The 15,439-nt window shown below is 31.0% G+C and overlaps 1 protein-coding gene across 1 annotated transcript in view; it reads left to right on the forward strand.

The window, feature by feature from the left end:
* The first annotated feature begins 295 nt into the window (after positions 1 to 295).
* LOC114349328 (nucleolar protein 8) overlaps positions 296 to 15,439 on the forward strand; it is a 31,317-nt gene continuing 16,173 nt past the window's right edge. Inside the window, exons 1-3 of the mRNA XM_028299666.2 lie at positions 296 to 615; positions 858 to 1,609; positions 6,582 to 6,796. Of these exons, the coding sequence (XP_028155467.2) occupies positions 417 to 615; positions 858 to 1,609; positions 6,582 to 6,796 (1,166 nt within the window). The 5' untranslated portion in view covers positions 296 to 416. The remainder of the gene's footprint in view (positions 616 to 857; positions 1,610 to 6,581; positions 6,797 to 15,439) is intronic.

Below are 15,439 nucleotides of genomic sequence, written 5' to 3' on the forward strand. Positions count from 1 at the left end.
ATTATCAATATAATCTGTACAATTTATAAGACTATACAAATGAAAGAAAATACCATTTTATAAATGCAATAGACACAATTGATTTGGTTTTATTCCAAATTGAAAATAAAATTTGACAACTGTCAGATTTAACTAAAATGTCACGTTAGAATAAATGTCATAAATGTGTATTATCACGGACTTACCTTTTTTTCTATAATTTGTGACGCACTGAAAAATGTTCATGAAAAGGAGAATATATTATTTTGTATATGCGCTTGTATATTATTTTAATATCTAAATAGCATTTATGTGGATGACTTACTTATTGCTTAGAAGCCAACTTCAATAATACACAAAAAGAAGAATTTTTAAGGTTATAGTTGTCAGAAGTAAACATAACCAAAAATTTCAGCACATGAAATGAAAAATAAAAAATGAAACTAGAAACAAAAAGGATTTTTATAAGTGATTTACCCGAAACAGCAAGCAAAGATGAGCTTCAAAATATATTTGGTAACTACGGAGAAGTCTCATCTATTGAAATCAAAGAACGAAAGGAACTGGGTCAGAAAAATACTTCTTTATTTTTCGCCTATGTTACGACTAACATAGATGCGAAAAGCTTAGATAATTGTAAGTAGTTGCATGTTTATTTAGTTTTTTTATAATGTGTTTCATTGAATTAACACCACCGCTAAAGATAGACAATTCTTTGGAGAGTAAAAGTTATCACAAATTTATAGGCTCAGATTCTTTAGAATCAAGGTAATAGGTGAATAGTTTTATTAAACCATATAGGTTTTGTCTATCCACATCTAGTGCAGATTTCAATGAAACACCTACATTTTTAAAACCTGTAACCTGTTACATTTTAGGTTTTAATGACTTCTCAAAAGGAAAATGGTTTGGCCAACGAGTAATGCTTCAGATCGCAAAAGAGAGTTTCCTTGATAGATTGAAACGAGAACGGCAAAATCAACCTTTAAATATACCTAAAACTGAAACAACATCTGAGGAGAAACCTATCTTGCCTGAGAAGAAAGTTAATGGTCTACCTAAATTTACACCTAAGAAGCATGTGTCATCAGATTCTGATAGCAGTTCTACAAGTTCTTCAGATTCGGAAGATGAAGAAGAAAAGCCGAAACTAGTAAACAACAATCAAAAGTCTGTAGACATAGTAAATGAAACTCAATATCATGATCCGGATTTTAAGATTAAAAACAATAGAGGAAAAACTTTAATAAATGCAAAAAGTCTTAAAATAGAATCTGTAGGCAAAGAACCTATTATCAAAATAGAAAAGCAGAATAAAAAGGCCCCTATAAATACTTCAGAGGCCAACATTAAAAGATTGGAATCATTAAAAAATCTTAAGCAAGGATACCAGAATCAAAAGTCATTAATTCAAGCTGCTTTGTCAAATGTGGATTCTAGGTCAAGAAATAAGATTATATTTGATGACACTGAAGATATCTCTAATAATAAAACCACAAGTCACTCAAATAAAAAGCAAAATAAAGTTACAGAGGATAAAAGGTCTTTATTCAATGGTAGTGACTCTGAAGAAGAGTTTGAGCCTAGTTTTTCAGTTAAGGAACATTTTCAAGGAAAAGAGGGTCAAAAGGTAGGTACAGTTAATGTTATTTTATTTAATCAACACCTATAGGGTTGAAACGACCCTGAACCCAGTCAATAGTAGAAAATTCTAAATCTATGTCTAATTTTACCATAGAAAAATGTGTCACACTATATTTTTCAGAAAAACTGAACAATTCAATCCCTACATGGTTAAAACAGTGCCGAAGCCAGTCACAAGAATTGAAAATTCGGAATCTATATTTATTTAGTTTTAATGTAAAAACATGTGCTGCTCTATTTTTTTTTTCGAAAAACTGAACAAATCTACCCCTATAGGGTTGAAACCATACCGAACCCAGTCAATAACATCAAATTCGGGATCCATACTTAGTTTTACCACAAAAACTTGTGTGTATCACACTATTTTTTTTTTGTGAGAAAATGGAACAACTCACCCCTATAGTGTTAAAACCACCACAAAGCCAGCCAATAATGTAAAATTCGGGATTTATACTTGAAATCACCCTGAAACCAGCCAAATAATAGATAATTCGGGATATGTACTCCATTTAGTAAGACAGTTAAAATAAGTGTATAGATATGTACAGTCGGAAAAATGAAAGAATACCCATGAATGATCATATCACGTACATATTTTGGATTTGCTGCCTTTTTCTATAAATAACAAACGAGAGAGATAGATTATTAACGCCCGGTTTCCGAAAGGATGATCATCTCAAAAATTATGTAATCGACGATTAACAATAGATTAAATGCGTCAGAAACGTCAAACAAACTAGTTTTAACAACAGTCGATCACCTGACAAAAGATTAATCGTTAGTTAACAGCCGATCATGAGTGTTTTGAGTCTGCTAAAGGTCGATTAACCAGTTTCGCTTGTCAAACGGCGGTAAAAATGGACTGTTACCTAATCTGCGACTATCCGTCGATTAACGGGCTGTTAAGAGTTTTTTTAGTTTTTTAATTACTGTAATTAACAAATTCCGGGAAAAAATTGTCAAATAACACATATGTAAATGATATAAATCATATTATTCAATAAAAATAAGATTTTTTTATGGAAGAAATAATTTAAAATATTTATTTAACTTGCAGAACATGGATATCTCGGACATTTTTTATATTTGATTATATAATTTATATTTTTTTTTCTTTTAACAATGTAAGGACAAGGATGCTAGACTCATGGAGCTATTTTTTGAGAGGCCAGAGCTCTAAAAAGCAGAACATAATGATTATAGCGATGTAAATAAGAGGGAAAACGTGTGAGAAATTATATCAGCTAACTTTGAAGACAATAACACAGCCGGTAAATAAATTAAAAATAAATATAAAAAGTAAATATATAGACCAAAAATAAAAATAAGGTTATAAAATATTATAGATCATAAATAAACTGTTTTATATCTCTAACTTTCGTCACAATATCTAGCCTCATTTTTAAAATGCTCTCGTTCAATTCTTGCTCCAAACAAAAGTGACAGTACGTAAGAGAGAATGCACCTTTAGAATCTAAAGATACAAGTTTGGATTTAGAGGTTAATATAATTGAAATTTTGAAGGATAACAGCCAATTGTGACAGTATCGCTACCAAATCGTATGTCAGATCATCGATTACATGATCTATGATCATGCAATTTTACAATAATTGGCGTTTGAGAAACCCATCACAGGTTAACAGTTGATCAAATCTGACAGCCGATTAGATGATCGGAGATTTGAATACCGTTTCGGAAACCGGCTGTTAGTGTTGTCTACTAAGCAAAAACGTTATCCAAGACATACGCAGTTACATATTTATAATTGACAGAGTGACACGGCGATACAATTGTTCAACTTAATCATATTAATTTAGTAGAAAATTTAAACTCACACTTGACTATTTCTGTACTTCTAATGTCATTCTTAGAAAAACATTCAACATCAGTAGAGATGATTGTATAAACTACTGTTCGAGTAATGGTGCTGGTCAGCTATAATCTAACAGATTAAATTTCTGTCACTTTGACAGTGAAGCTGGGTTAGGTTCGGTAGAGTTAATAAATTTTAATAATCAGTCGTATTTACTTGAATAAACTTAGTTCTTTTAAAAGCTATTTTGATATTATATTATATTTTTGGTTTGGTAAGTATTTATTTAATTAAAAGTCAATAAAATTTGTAAGTAATCATCTGTCAATATGGTTAACTTCTGTCTATGAGTTTGCCAAATGTGTACATATTACTCTCATTTTTCAGTCATAGTGTATAAAATTACAGATTAGTATATTTTTACAAATGTACATTTATTTGCAGATAATGGAAAATAATCTAAAAGTTTACTTTCATTTAAGTCACTTAAGGGGTTACATAGGTCTTGCGGGTAAAAAAAAAGTGACTTTAAAAAAATATATTTCGAAAACTAAAAATTATTTTTATTTATAATTGGAACATGTAAAAGCATAATACTTAAGGTACTCTCAAAAAATTGTCAGCCAAAAATATTCATTTTTGTAGAGTTGAATACAATTTTTCGACAACAGCCCTTTTTTGCGGTGGGCAGCATAACTAAGTCCAGTCTCATCTGAAATCAAAAAATCAAAAAATTTCTTGTAGTTTATACCTCTGGCTTGTGAATGAACGAAGGAATTAAAAAATATAAAATTTGAAGATTTTACATAAGTAATTTACATAAGTTTACACATTTTTGACCCCAATTTTTCTCATTTTTTCAAAAATGACCATTTTTAAAGTAGTTTTTTTTTATAAAACAAAAACTACTTCACCTAATAAATATTCCTTCGTTCATTCACTAGCCAGAGTTATAAACTACAAGAAACTTTTTGATTTCAGATGAGACTGGACATAGTTATGCTGCCCACCGCAAAAAAAGCTGTTATCGAAAAATTACAGTCAACTCTACAAAAATGAATATTTTTGGCTGAAAATTTTTTTGTGAGTACCTTAAGTACTATACTTTTACATGTTCCAATTATAAATAAAAATAGTTTTTAGTTTTCGAGATATAATTTTTTTAAAAAGTCACTTTTTTTTACCCGCAAGACCTATGTAACCCCTTAATGCAGCTGACATAAACGACATTTTTTAAATTCCTGTTACTATTTACATCCGACAACTTTAACATGGAGAAATTCATAATACTATATTTGCTTACTCATTATTTTTGTATTATTATTCTATATTAATTACGGTAGTAAAAGTAACATTTATGACCAATAAATATATAGATATTATCAGAAAAAGAATAACATCACAAAACATTTTTGAGACATTTACCTAGCGAAAAATCGTACGGTGGGGTAGTAGTCACATCCGTTTTTTTACAGTATTAACTTAGTTTAGACGTTGTTTTGACTAGAAATTTTTGATCTCGCTCATATGCATATTATCGATGACGCATGGGTATTCTTTCATTTTTCCTACTGTATATTATGGTATACTGTAAGGTTCTCGCTTGCATTACCATTTTTGAATGACGCCAAATATGATTTTAGTCTCGTCAAAATTCCATACTGAGCTATAAGAAGTATTCACTTCAAAATACTTATTTTCGGGCTTAATTTGCAATAACTTTTTTGTTTATAAACATTTTTTAATTTAGAAAATCTCATTTTAAAGAAAGTCGTTCGAATGCTTTCACGATATTAAAATGAATGAAATGAATTTTGCTTAAATGTTAATCAAAAACCATGGCGCAGTAAAAATTTCGATACCCACGAGATTCTACATGTTTTCTATAGGGCTTTTCATCGATTGTCATTTGTTTCGAGCTTCTGTCATATGTTGTATAATCCGTGTATATTAATGGATTATGTAACATATGACAGAAGCTCGAAGCAAATGACTGTGAATGAAAAGCCCTATTGACTTCCCCAAATATTCCAGTTCAAAAAAAAGGGCAGTAATTTTTCGATTTTTAAATCCTCCGTTTCCTTATGTAGAAGTATCGGTGACAATTGTGTAAATAATAAAAATGGGTCATTTTTGATGTCTTGAATTTCCTGTTGTCCGATTTAAGTGATTTTTTAATATGTTATAGCCTTATTCTTTAACAATATCGCCGTAATAATATTGTTGCTAGACAGGTAAATTGTCATTGTATCGGGTGCATTAATCAAACTGTGTTTTTGTCTCAAAGTTCACCACATCCTGTGGCATATTCTAGCATTTATAAAATACTTAAATTAAAACCTAACTATAGCCTTAGGTTTTCGTAACATGCTGTTTTTTGATTCAATCGCTTATGTTGAACAATAATAAAAAGTTAGGTACTTTAACCACTAGCCATGTTTTTCATCAATACAGGGTGCGACAAACTTTACGGGGTGATTCTGTATGAAAAAGAAATGACAGTTGCTGTATAAATGTATGTCTGCAAATGCTTCGTTTCCGAGATACGGGATGTTGAAATTTTTCTTACAAACTGTCAATTTATTTATTATTTTATTATTTTTTATATCATATTTTTTATGTCATTATTTTTTCATGCAGAATTACCCCTTAAAGTTTGTCGCACTTATTTAGAAACACCCTGTATTGGTGAAGAACATGGCTAGTTGTTAAAGTACCTAACTTTTTTATTATCCGACATAATCGATTGAATCAAAAATCAGAATGTTAAGAAAAGCTGAGGCTATAGTTGGGTTTTAATTTCTGTATTTTATAAATGCGAAAATATTCTACATGGTGTGGTGAACTTTGAGAAAAAACACAGTTTTATTGGTAAAGCCGGTGTACAATGAAAATTTACCTATCTAGCAACAGTATTATTACGGCGATATTGTTAAAGAATGAGGCTATAACATATTAAAAAATCACATAAATCGGGCAACAGGTTTAGGAAATTCGAGACATCAATAATTACCCATTTTTAAGGTGGTGCGTTAATTTCTTGGAGGTATATTAATTTAGTCAAATACATAGTATTTATTATAATATAATATAAATGTTATTTAAATTTTAAAACTCACTTGTTAAAAAAGATTATGATTTCAGTTATTGGAGCTACAATCAAAATATAAGAATGACAAAAGGTTTGCATTAGATGCTAGGTTTTTAAATGAAGATAAAACAGAAGAACAAAACGTGGAGAATACAACGAATGAAAATGAAGATATCTCTCTGGAGGAAGAAAAGAGACAGGAGTATGCCATACTCGAAAAAGTTTTAGGGAAAAAGGTGCTTTCAAGAAATGAAAAACATGTTCCTAGGTAAAGTGGTATTTTCTCAAAAACAATTGTCCGAGTTATATATTATCAAAAATTTTCTCTTTAATTTTTATTTCTGTAGCTTTCTATTGGTCAGAATCTCCTATAAATGAAATAACCAAATTAATTTTTCTAGAAATTAAAATCTAGAAATCCTACCGACTTAAATGAAAATGAAGAGTACCCTTTAGTACGTTTTTTAGCCATATCTAGAAGTTTTATTGCAAATTTCCCAATATAACTCCAACCTGCAATTGCGGCATATATCCTTTTTTTGCCCTTATATTTCTGTGGTACTAAGGAAAAACCCGATATATCAAAAATTATCGATTTTTCGTTTTTAATGCCAATATGCCAGGGTATTGGAGTATGTGGTATACCGTATTGGGCCCTATCTTATCTAAGTAATAGAACTCAAGTAGTCACAGTGGATAATGTAACATCGATGCCACTTCAATGTTTGATGGGTGTACCTCAAGGCTCAATACTGGGGCCTTTATTTTTCATTATATTTGTAAGTGACCTAAACACATTTTGTTCAATGCCAGATAAAATTGTTCAGTATGCTGATGCTACCAATATTCTCATGTCTCACAGTGAACCCATACAACTGGTGGAAAATACCAATGTTGCGTCTGTTGAATTTAGCACATATTGTAAAAATAATGGACTCAAGCTCAACGTAACAAAAACACATTTTATGCGTTTCTTACCAAAAAACTCAACTCCAAATTCTGACTTTTATTTACAAGTGGATGGCAAATCAGTAGAAAGTTATACTACCACGAAATTTTTGGGGGTAACCCTAGATCATAAACTTACATGGGAAACTCACGTAAATCATGTATCAGCAAAGTTAAGTACAGGGTTATTCACTATATTTTGACCCCCCTGTAAACTGCTTCATTTACAGAATTAGAAAAAAATGTTAAATACAAAAGTTATTCGATTTTTTGACATATATATCATACTAGTGACGTCATCCATCTGAGCGTGATGACGTAATCGACTATTTTTTTAAATGAGAATAGGGGTCGTGTGCTAGCTCATTTGAAAGGTAATTCAATTCTCTATTCAGTAATATAAACATTAAGATAATTATTTATACCAAAATTTTTTATTGAATTAAATTAATTGACACAAAAAGAAGAATGTATGTAATTTATTTAATTCAAAATACATTCTACTGCTGTCAGAAAACAGACATAAATGTTAATTGAACAAATAAACATTACTTTTCACTTAAATTCAATGTTCAAGCTGCCGCCCATCTGCCTCTTGGCAGTTTAAACATTGAATTTAAGCAAAAAGCAATGTTTATTTGTGCAATAAACTTTTATTTCTGTTTTCTAACAGCAGTAGAAGATATTTTGAAATAAATAAATTACATACATTCTTCTTTTTGTGTCAATTAATTTAATTAAAAAAAATTTCTTGACACCCTGTATAAATAATTATCTTAATGTTTATATTACTGAATAGAGAATTGAATACCCTTTCAAATGAGCTATCACACGACCCCTATTCTGATTAAAAAAAATAGTCGATTACGTCATCACGCCCAGATGGATGACGTCACTAGTATGATATATATGTCAAAAAATCATAATTTAAAAATCGAATAACTTTTGCATTTAATATATTTTTTTAATTCTGTAAATAAAGCAATTTACAGGGGGGTCAAAATATAGTGAATAACCCTGTACATGTAGCTATATAATGCGCAATTTAAGAGAAACTGTCTCATTTGATATATTGCAAATGATTTACTTTAGTTTATTCAGTATGGCTTAATATTTTGGGGTTGCTCATCTCATTTTGAACGGGCATTTATAGCTCAAAAGAAAGTTTTAAGAAGTATGTATAGTTGCAAGCCACTATTTAAGAAGTCTAATATTTTAACACTACCTAGCCTTTCAATTTTCCAATTAATATTGCACATCGAGGAAAACAAGCTCAAGTTTGACAGAAATGGGGACATTCATTCACATGATACTAGAGGTAAATCAAATTTTCGACAACCTTTCTCTATATTAGGTGTATCCCAACATGCACCTGAATATATTGGAATAAAATGTTACAATAAAATAGTCAATATAAATATTAACTCTCAGTAATTCTTCCCATAAAGGTTTTCGCCAAACTGTGTATTCATTTTTAATGGACAACACATTCTACAGTATTGATGGATTTTTAAATTCTTAACATTTTTGCAACAATAGTTCTAAAAATTTTATTTGTAACTTTTATTTATTTCTTATTTATTTTATTTTAATCATGTGTACTTTTACTATATATTGTGCTCTATTGTACTAAAATTTTGACTAGTCCGATAAGATTTATACATTTTTTTTTGTAAGAATTGTGTAAACTTTGTGGATGAATACATTGTATCTTCTATGTACATTGAGCGATAAAGAATATGATCACAAAACCCTACATGGCTAAACGCAACCATGTAACCAGTATGATAAAATTAGTTTCCGATATGTCCACTATTACAACGACGCAGTGGTGAATTTCGCCGAAAACCTGGCCAAAATGTAATAATCTAAATTTATAGGTATATCCTGAGAAATTTTATATGAACCTTGCTCTGTAGGTTTTTGAGAACATAAATGGCCGTTAAGGGTAGAACAATACAAGCAGATCATGCATGGGCGCTCATCTAAAAAATTTTTAGGGGAGAGGCCAGATGTGAAAATGTTGCACATTACATTTTGTATACTTTGGATGACAATATATTATAGTTTTAAGCAACAGAAAAGCCGTGGCCATGCCCATGGGCATGAGAGACTATGAGATCATATATTTATAAATGTTACATTTACACAATGTGCTCATATCAGCAACTTGTTCATTGTCATATATTTATATTGGTGTAAAGTTGTGATTGAACGACAGCGGACCAAATAAAAATTAAGTGTGTTATACAATAATATTGGGGCATTGTTTGGTTTTCATTTACAACAACTATAGACGTGTATTATTTTGTTAGTTTATAGTGGATGCTATGTCTGCAGGTAAGTGGAGTATTTTTTTCTTTGTAAAATAGACTTTATTTACAACATGTTTGTCAGACATGTTGTGCCAGACACAACATGTCTGGCAAGAAGTTTCAATCGTTTTAAGTTTTCCAAGTTTTAAAAAGGGAAAAATAAAAAAGTCTTAATTTTAACTATTTATAATGGGAAATAAGCCACAATATTATTAAAAAATGATTTTTATTAACGTTTCGACGCCCAAATCGGGTGCCGTTGTCAAAATACAAAATACTATTAACATAAACAAAAATGTTGTTGCTTAGTAAAAAAATTCTTCTAATAATTTATTTAATTTGACTTATTTATATCGGCAATTCAGATACATATGATACATTTTAAAGTAGAAGACTTTAAAATGATATTGCCAATATTTATGAGTTGCGTTCCTGGGACGTCTTTACTGAAAGATAGTTCATTCGATTACATGAAATCAACCCCAACTCAAGAATATCCGTCACAAAAAAATCATAGCTTGTCTTTAAAAAGACAACCAGATATCTCAATTACAAATCAAATCACAACATCAACGTTAAAAAGGGAATCATAAAATCCTTATATGATAGAGCCAAAATTACTTGTTCTAACGAAAATTCATTTTTAGAAGAAAAACAATTCTTAACATCTGTTTTATTAAAAAATGATTATCCTTTATCGTTTATAAATAAGGAATTGTCAAGATTGGATCGAATGGAACAGAACAACATAGAACGGGATCCTACAACATTCACAAGAAATAATACGAGGAAAATATCAATACCATACATAAAAGGACTATCCGAGAAACTTAAAACAATGGGAAATAAATTCAACATTTCAACAACATTCAAAACAACCAACACATTGAGATCTATTCTATCTAAAACTAAACCTAACAATGAACAAGAAAGGACAAAGAATTGTATTTATAAAATACCTTGTGAATGCGAACAGTTTTATATAGGTGAAACATCAAGACCATTAAACGTTAGAATAAGTGAACATCAATCTTATATTAAAAATAGAGAATTTGATAGATCTCAAATATGTCAACACGCATGGGATAATGAACATAGAGTTCAGTGGAGAGATTCAAGTATAGTCCTGAAAGAAACAGATAGTAAAAAGAGAAAAATCAAAGAAGCGGCTCTAATTATGCTAAACGAAACCAACTGTGTCGCAAATTCCTCGGTGGAATGCAGTAGGATGTGGATACCCATACTGAAAGAGGAAGTCAATAGAAAGAAAATACCACAATTAGTAAGTCAATAGTCGAGTTAGTACATACTTTATATTTTAGTATTACTTATATATCCATGTATTATTGATATTATTTATAATTTAAACAAAATATAGTAAAGTCAGAATTTGGTATTAATTTTGAGAGTAAATTAAATGTAAGACCAAATACTTACGATGTCGGGATAGTATCACGAGGTTTTTCCTGGTTTTCCCTCGTGATTTACTATGAGATCTCTAACGCGAGAATTTTAATGTCACCGTTGCATGTGGTTGTCTTTTTAAAGACAGATCACATGCTATGATTTTTTTGTGACGGATATTCTTGAGTTGGGGTTGATTTCATGTAATCGAATGAACTATCTTTCAGTAAAGTCGTCCCAGGAACGCAACCCATAAATATTGGCAATATCATTTTAAAGTCTTCTACTTTAAAATGTATCATATGTATCTGAATTGCCGATATAAATGAGTCAAATTAAATAAATTATTAGAAGAATTTTTTTACTAAGCAACAACATTTTTGTTTATGTTAATAGTATTTTGTATTTTGACAACGGCACCCGATTTGGGCGTCGAAACGTTAATAAAAATCATTTTTTAATAATATTGTGGCTTATTTCTCATTATAAATAGTTAAAATTGTAAAAATGCCACAAGAAAATAGCTTCAGAACAACATAAAAAAGTCTACTTTGCTCAGCAAAGATATTTTGTTTAATAAATAGTTCAAAATGTATATAAATATTCCTCAAAAAATCATCTGCAGCCAAATGCATCCTTAGCGGAATTTTTCAGTTTAAAAAAATATAAAATGCTGGAGAATTTGTACATGAAAAGACTTTAATGTTATATGGTCAGTTAATAGAGTAAGAACAAAATATGAAGCAGACAATGATCTGATCCAGTAAATTTACAGTTTTTTTACACAAGAGCCGCCGTTTTTTGTTATTTTTTTGCTTTCTTCTTTTTTTCCTTAATCTTTAAGTCCTTTTACTCTTATGTATAATCCTGTTTTTCCTTCCTTACGTTTATATTTTGGTCGTGTGAGCCAAAAATTTTAATTTTTTAAAAATGAAATGCATAAACGAAACTTTGTGTTAAGAAGCCACACATTGGTAGGTAATAATTATAATTAATCGGATTCATTTACAAAACAATTAAGATGTATTAAGTTGACCTACCTATTTTTGGCTTCTTAATATAAAGTATCGTTTATGCATTTTATTTTAAAAAAAGGCAAAATTTTTGGACTCGCACGACCAAAATTATTAAAAAATATAAAAATAAGAAAGCAAAAAGATAGACCTATACATAAAGGTAAAATGACTTAAAGATTAAAAAAACAAGAAGAAGAAAGCAAAAAAATAACAAAAAAACTGCGGTTCTTGTGTAAAAAAAACTGTAAATTTACTGGATCAGCTGCTTCATATTTTGTTCTTAACCAGTTACTTTATTAACTGACCATAACATTAAAGTCTCTTAATGTAGAAATTCTCCAGCATGCTACAGTTTTTTAAAATGAAGAATTCCGCTAAGTTTGCAACTTTTTGCAGATGATTTCTTGAGGAATATTTATATACATATTGAATTATTTATTAAGCAAAAAATCTTTGCTGACCAAAGCTGACTTTTTTAGTTTTCCCATTTTAAAACTTGGTAAACAGAAAACGATGGAAGATTCTTGCCATCATTTTGTAAATATGTTGTAAATAAAATTTATGTTAGGGAAAAGAATCTAAAAAGTATATTGAAATACTCCACTTACCTCAAGAAATAGCATCCACTATAAAATAACATTTATAACAAATAACATAAAATACCATTCAAAAAACGATGCCCCCGACTGTTCAAAGCAAAATCTGAAAAGGCAAATAACAAACGTAAACTCTGAATTAATGCCCGAAATAAGCGAATCAGAAATAGAAAATGCACTTAAAGAAATGAAAAGAAATAAAGCACCGGGTAACGATGGAATTCTGGCAGAAATGCTGAAAGACGGCGGAAGAAGTTATCAGATACCTAAAAATACTTTTCAATAAATGCCTATTTGAAGGAAACATACCAAAGGAATGGAATACTGCTAACACAATCTTAATACACAAAAAAGGTGACAATGCAGATCTGAAAAATTATCGTCCAATATCACTACTATCACAACTTTATAAAACATTCACAAAAATAATTACAAATAGATTGACAACAAAGTTCGATGTATATCAACCAGCAGAACAAGCCGGTTTTAGAAAAGGCTTCAGTACATGCGACCATCTTCACACACTAAAGATCCTAATGGAAAAGTTAACGAGTACAACTTACCAATCTGCTTAGCATTTATAGATTACGAAAAAGCTTTTGACAGCATAGAATTATGGGCTATTGAGGAAGCACTGGTCAATAGCAGAATCGATTCTAGATATAGGATATTAATACATAATATATACAAACATGCTGAAATGGTAGTCACGATGGATAACGACATGAAAACTAGGCCAATCAAAATCAACCGAGGAGTAAGACAGGGAGACACCATATCTCCAAAACTATTTACTGCCGCACTTGAAGACATCTTTAAATCATTAAATTGGGAAACAAAGGGACTCTCGATAAATGGAAAGTATTTAAACCACCTAAGATATGCAGATGACGTGGTACTAATAGCCGACAGCTGGAAAGAACTGAAGGTGATGATCGATGAGCTTCATAGAGAATCCTTAAAAAAAGGACTAAAAATGAACTTGAGCAAAACTAAGCTAATGTCGAACAAAGATGATCAACCAACGATAACCATCCAAGGAACAAAAGTGGAACATGTAAAAGAATATATATATCTAGGTCAGAATATCAAGGTAAACAAAGAAAATCAAACTACCGAAATAAGCAGACGAGTAAGAATGGGATGGGCTGCATTCGGAAAACTCTCATATATACTAAAAGACAAAAAGATACCACAATACCTTCGAACCAAAGTGTTCGATTCTTGTATCCTTCCCGTTCTCACTTACGGAGCTCAAACCTGGACATTCACAAAAATGAACATGGACAAGATTAGAAAAACTCAAAGAGCCATGGAACGACAGATGCTTGGTATCTCACTAATAGATCGGCAAACAAACGAAGTAACCCGAAACAAAACAAAAGTAAGGGATGCCGTGGAACAAGCGGCTAAATTAAAATGGAAATGGGCTGGACACAACGAACGTCTCGAAAATGGTAGATGGAGCAAGGAAGTTGGAAACTGGCGACCGTACGAAGCGAAGAGACCAAGAGGAAGACCTCAAATGCGCTGGAGCGATGACATCAGAAGAGTCGCAGGACCAATGTGGAAACGCCTCACACACAACAGAGATGAATGGCGAGAAATGGGAGAGGCCTTTATTCGACATTTCGAATAGAAAAAAGGCTATAAAAAAATAAAATAACAAAATAATACACGTCTATAGTTTTAAACGAAAATCTAACAATGCCTCAATTGTATAACACACTTTAATTTTATTCGGTCCGCTGTCGTTCAATCACAACTTTACACTAATAATATAAATATATGATCTCATAGGCGCCTATGCCCATGGGCATGGCCACTGCCCCCCTAGCTTTTCTGTTGCTTTAAACTATAATATATTATCATCCAAAGTATACAAAATGTAATGTGCAACATCTTCACGTCTGGCCCCTCCCCTAAAAAAATTTTAGATGGGCGCCCATGCATGATCTGCTTGTATTGTTCTACCCTCAACGGCCATTTATGATCCTCCGAAACCTACAGAGCAAGATTCGTATAAAATTTCTAGGAATATATAAACTTAAATTTTTGAATTTTGGCCAGGTTTTCGGCAAAATTCACCCCTGTGCAACACCGCGAACTTTTAAACTCATCTGCTGCAAAATCACCTTTTTTGACATATCGGGTTTTGCCTTAGCACCACAGATTTAGTGTTAGGCCATTCGCACACACAGCTGCTAAAAAGAAACCAGTTGGTAATTTTAGTTACCAATCAGTTACTTAGTAGTCACTGTCCATGTATTTTAATGAGCGTCCGCACACAGCACTACTAGTTAGCAGCCGGTCTATAATGCGGGAATGATCAGTCGACAGCGGACTGGACATGCAGGTCGCTGGGGGACTAGTTTGTAAACATTTGGAAAATGAATAAAGGATTGAAGGGGTCGAACTTTGGTGCTCAGCGAGAGGTAGGTATTTATTACTGATATAGGTAAAGACATAGTGGGAATTGGTTTACATGTTCTATTGTTGTTTACATTAAAAATAAAAGATGGTTATTTTTGATATTTTAAATAACCTTAAGATATGAACATGGTTTGTTTGGATTATGCGTGTAAAATTTTTTTATTCGTAGATATTTCAAAGCTAGTATTTTGCAGTAAAT

This window comes from Diabrotica virgifera, chromosome 4 (assembly GCF_917563875.1).
Source record: "Diabrotica virgifera virgifera chromosome 4, PGI_DIABVI_V3a".
In the NCBI taxonomy this organism is placed as follows: Eukaryota; Metazoa; Arthropoda; class Insecta; order Coleoptera; family Chrysomelidae; genus Diabrotica; species Diabrotica virgifera.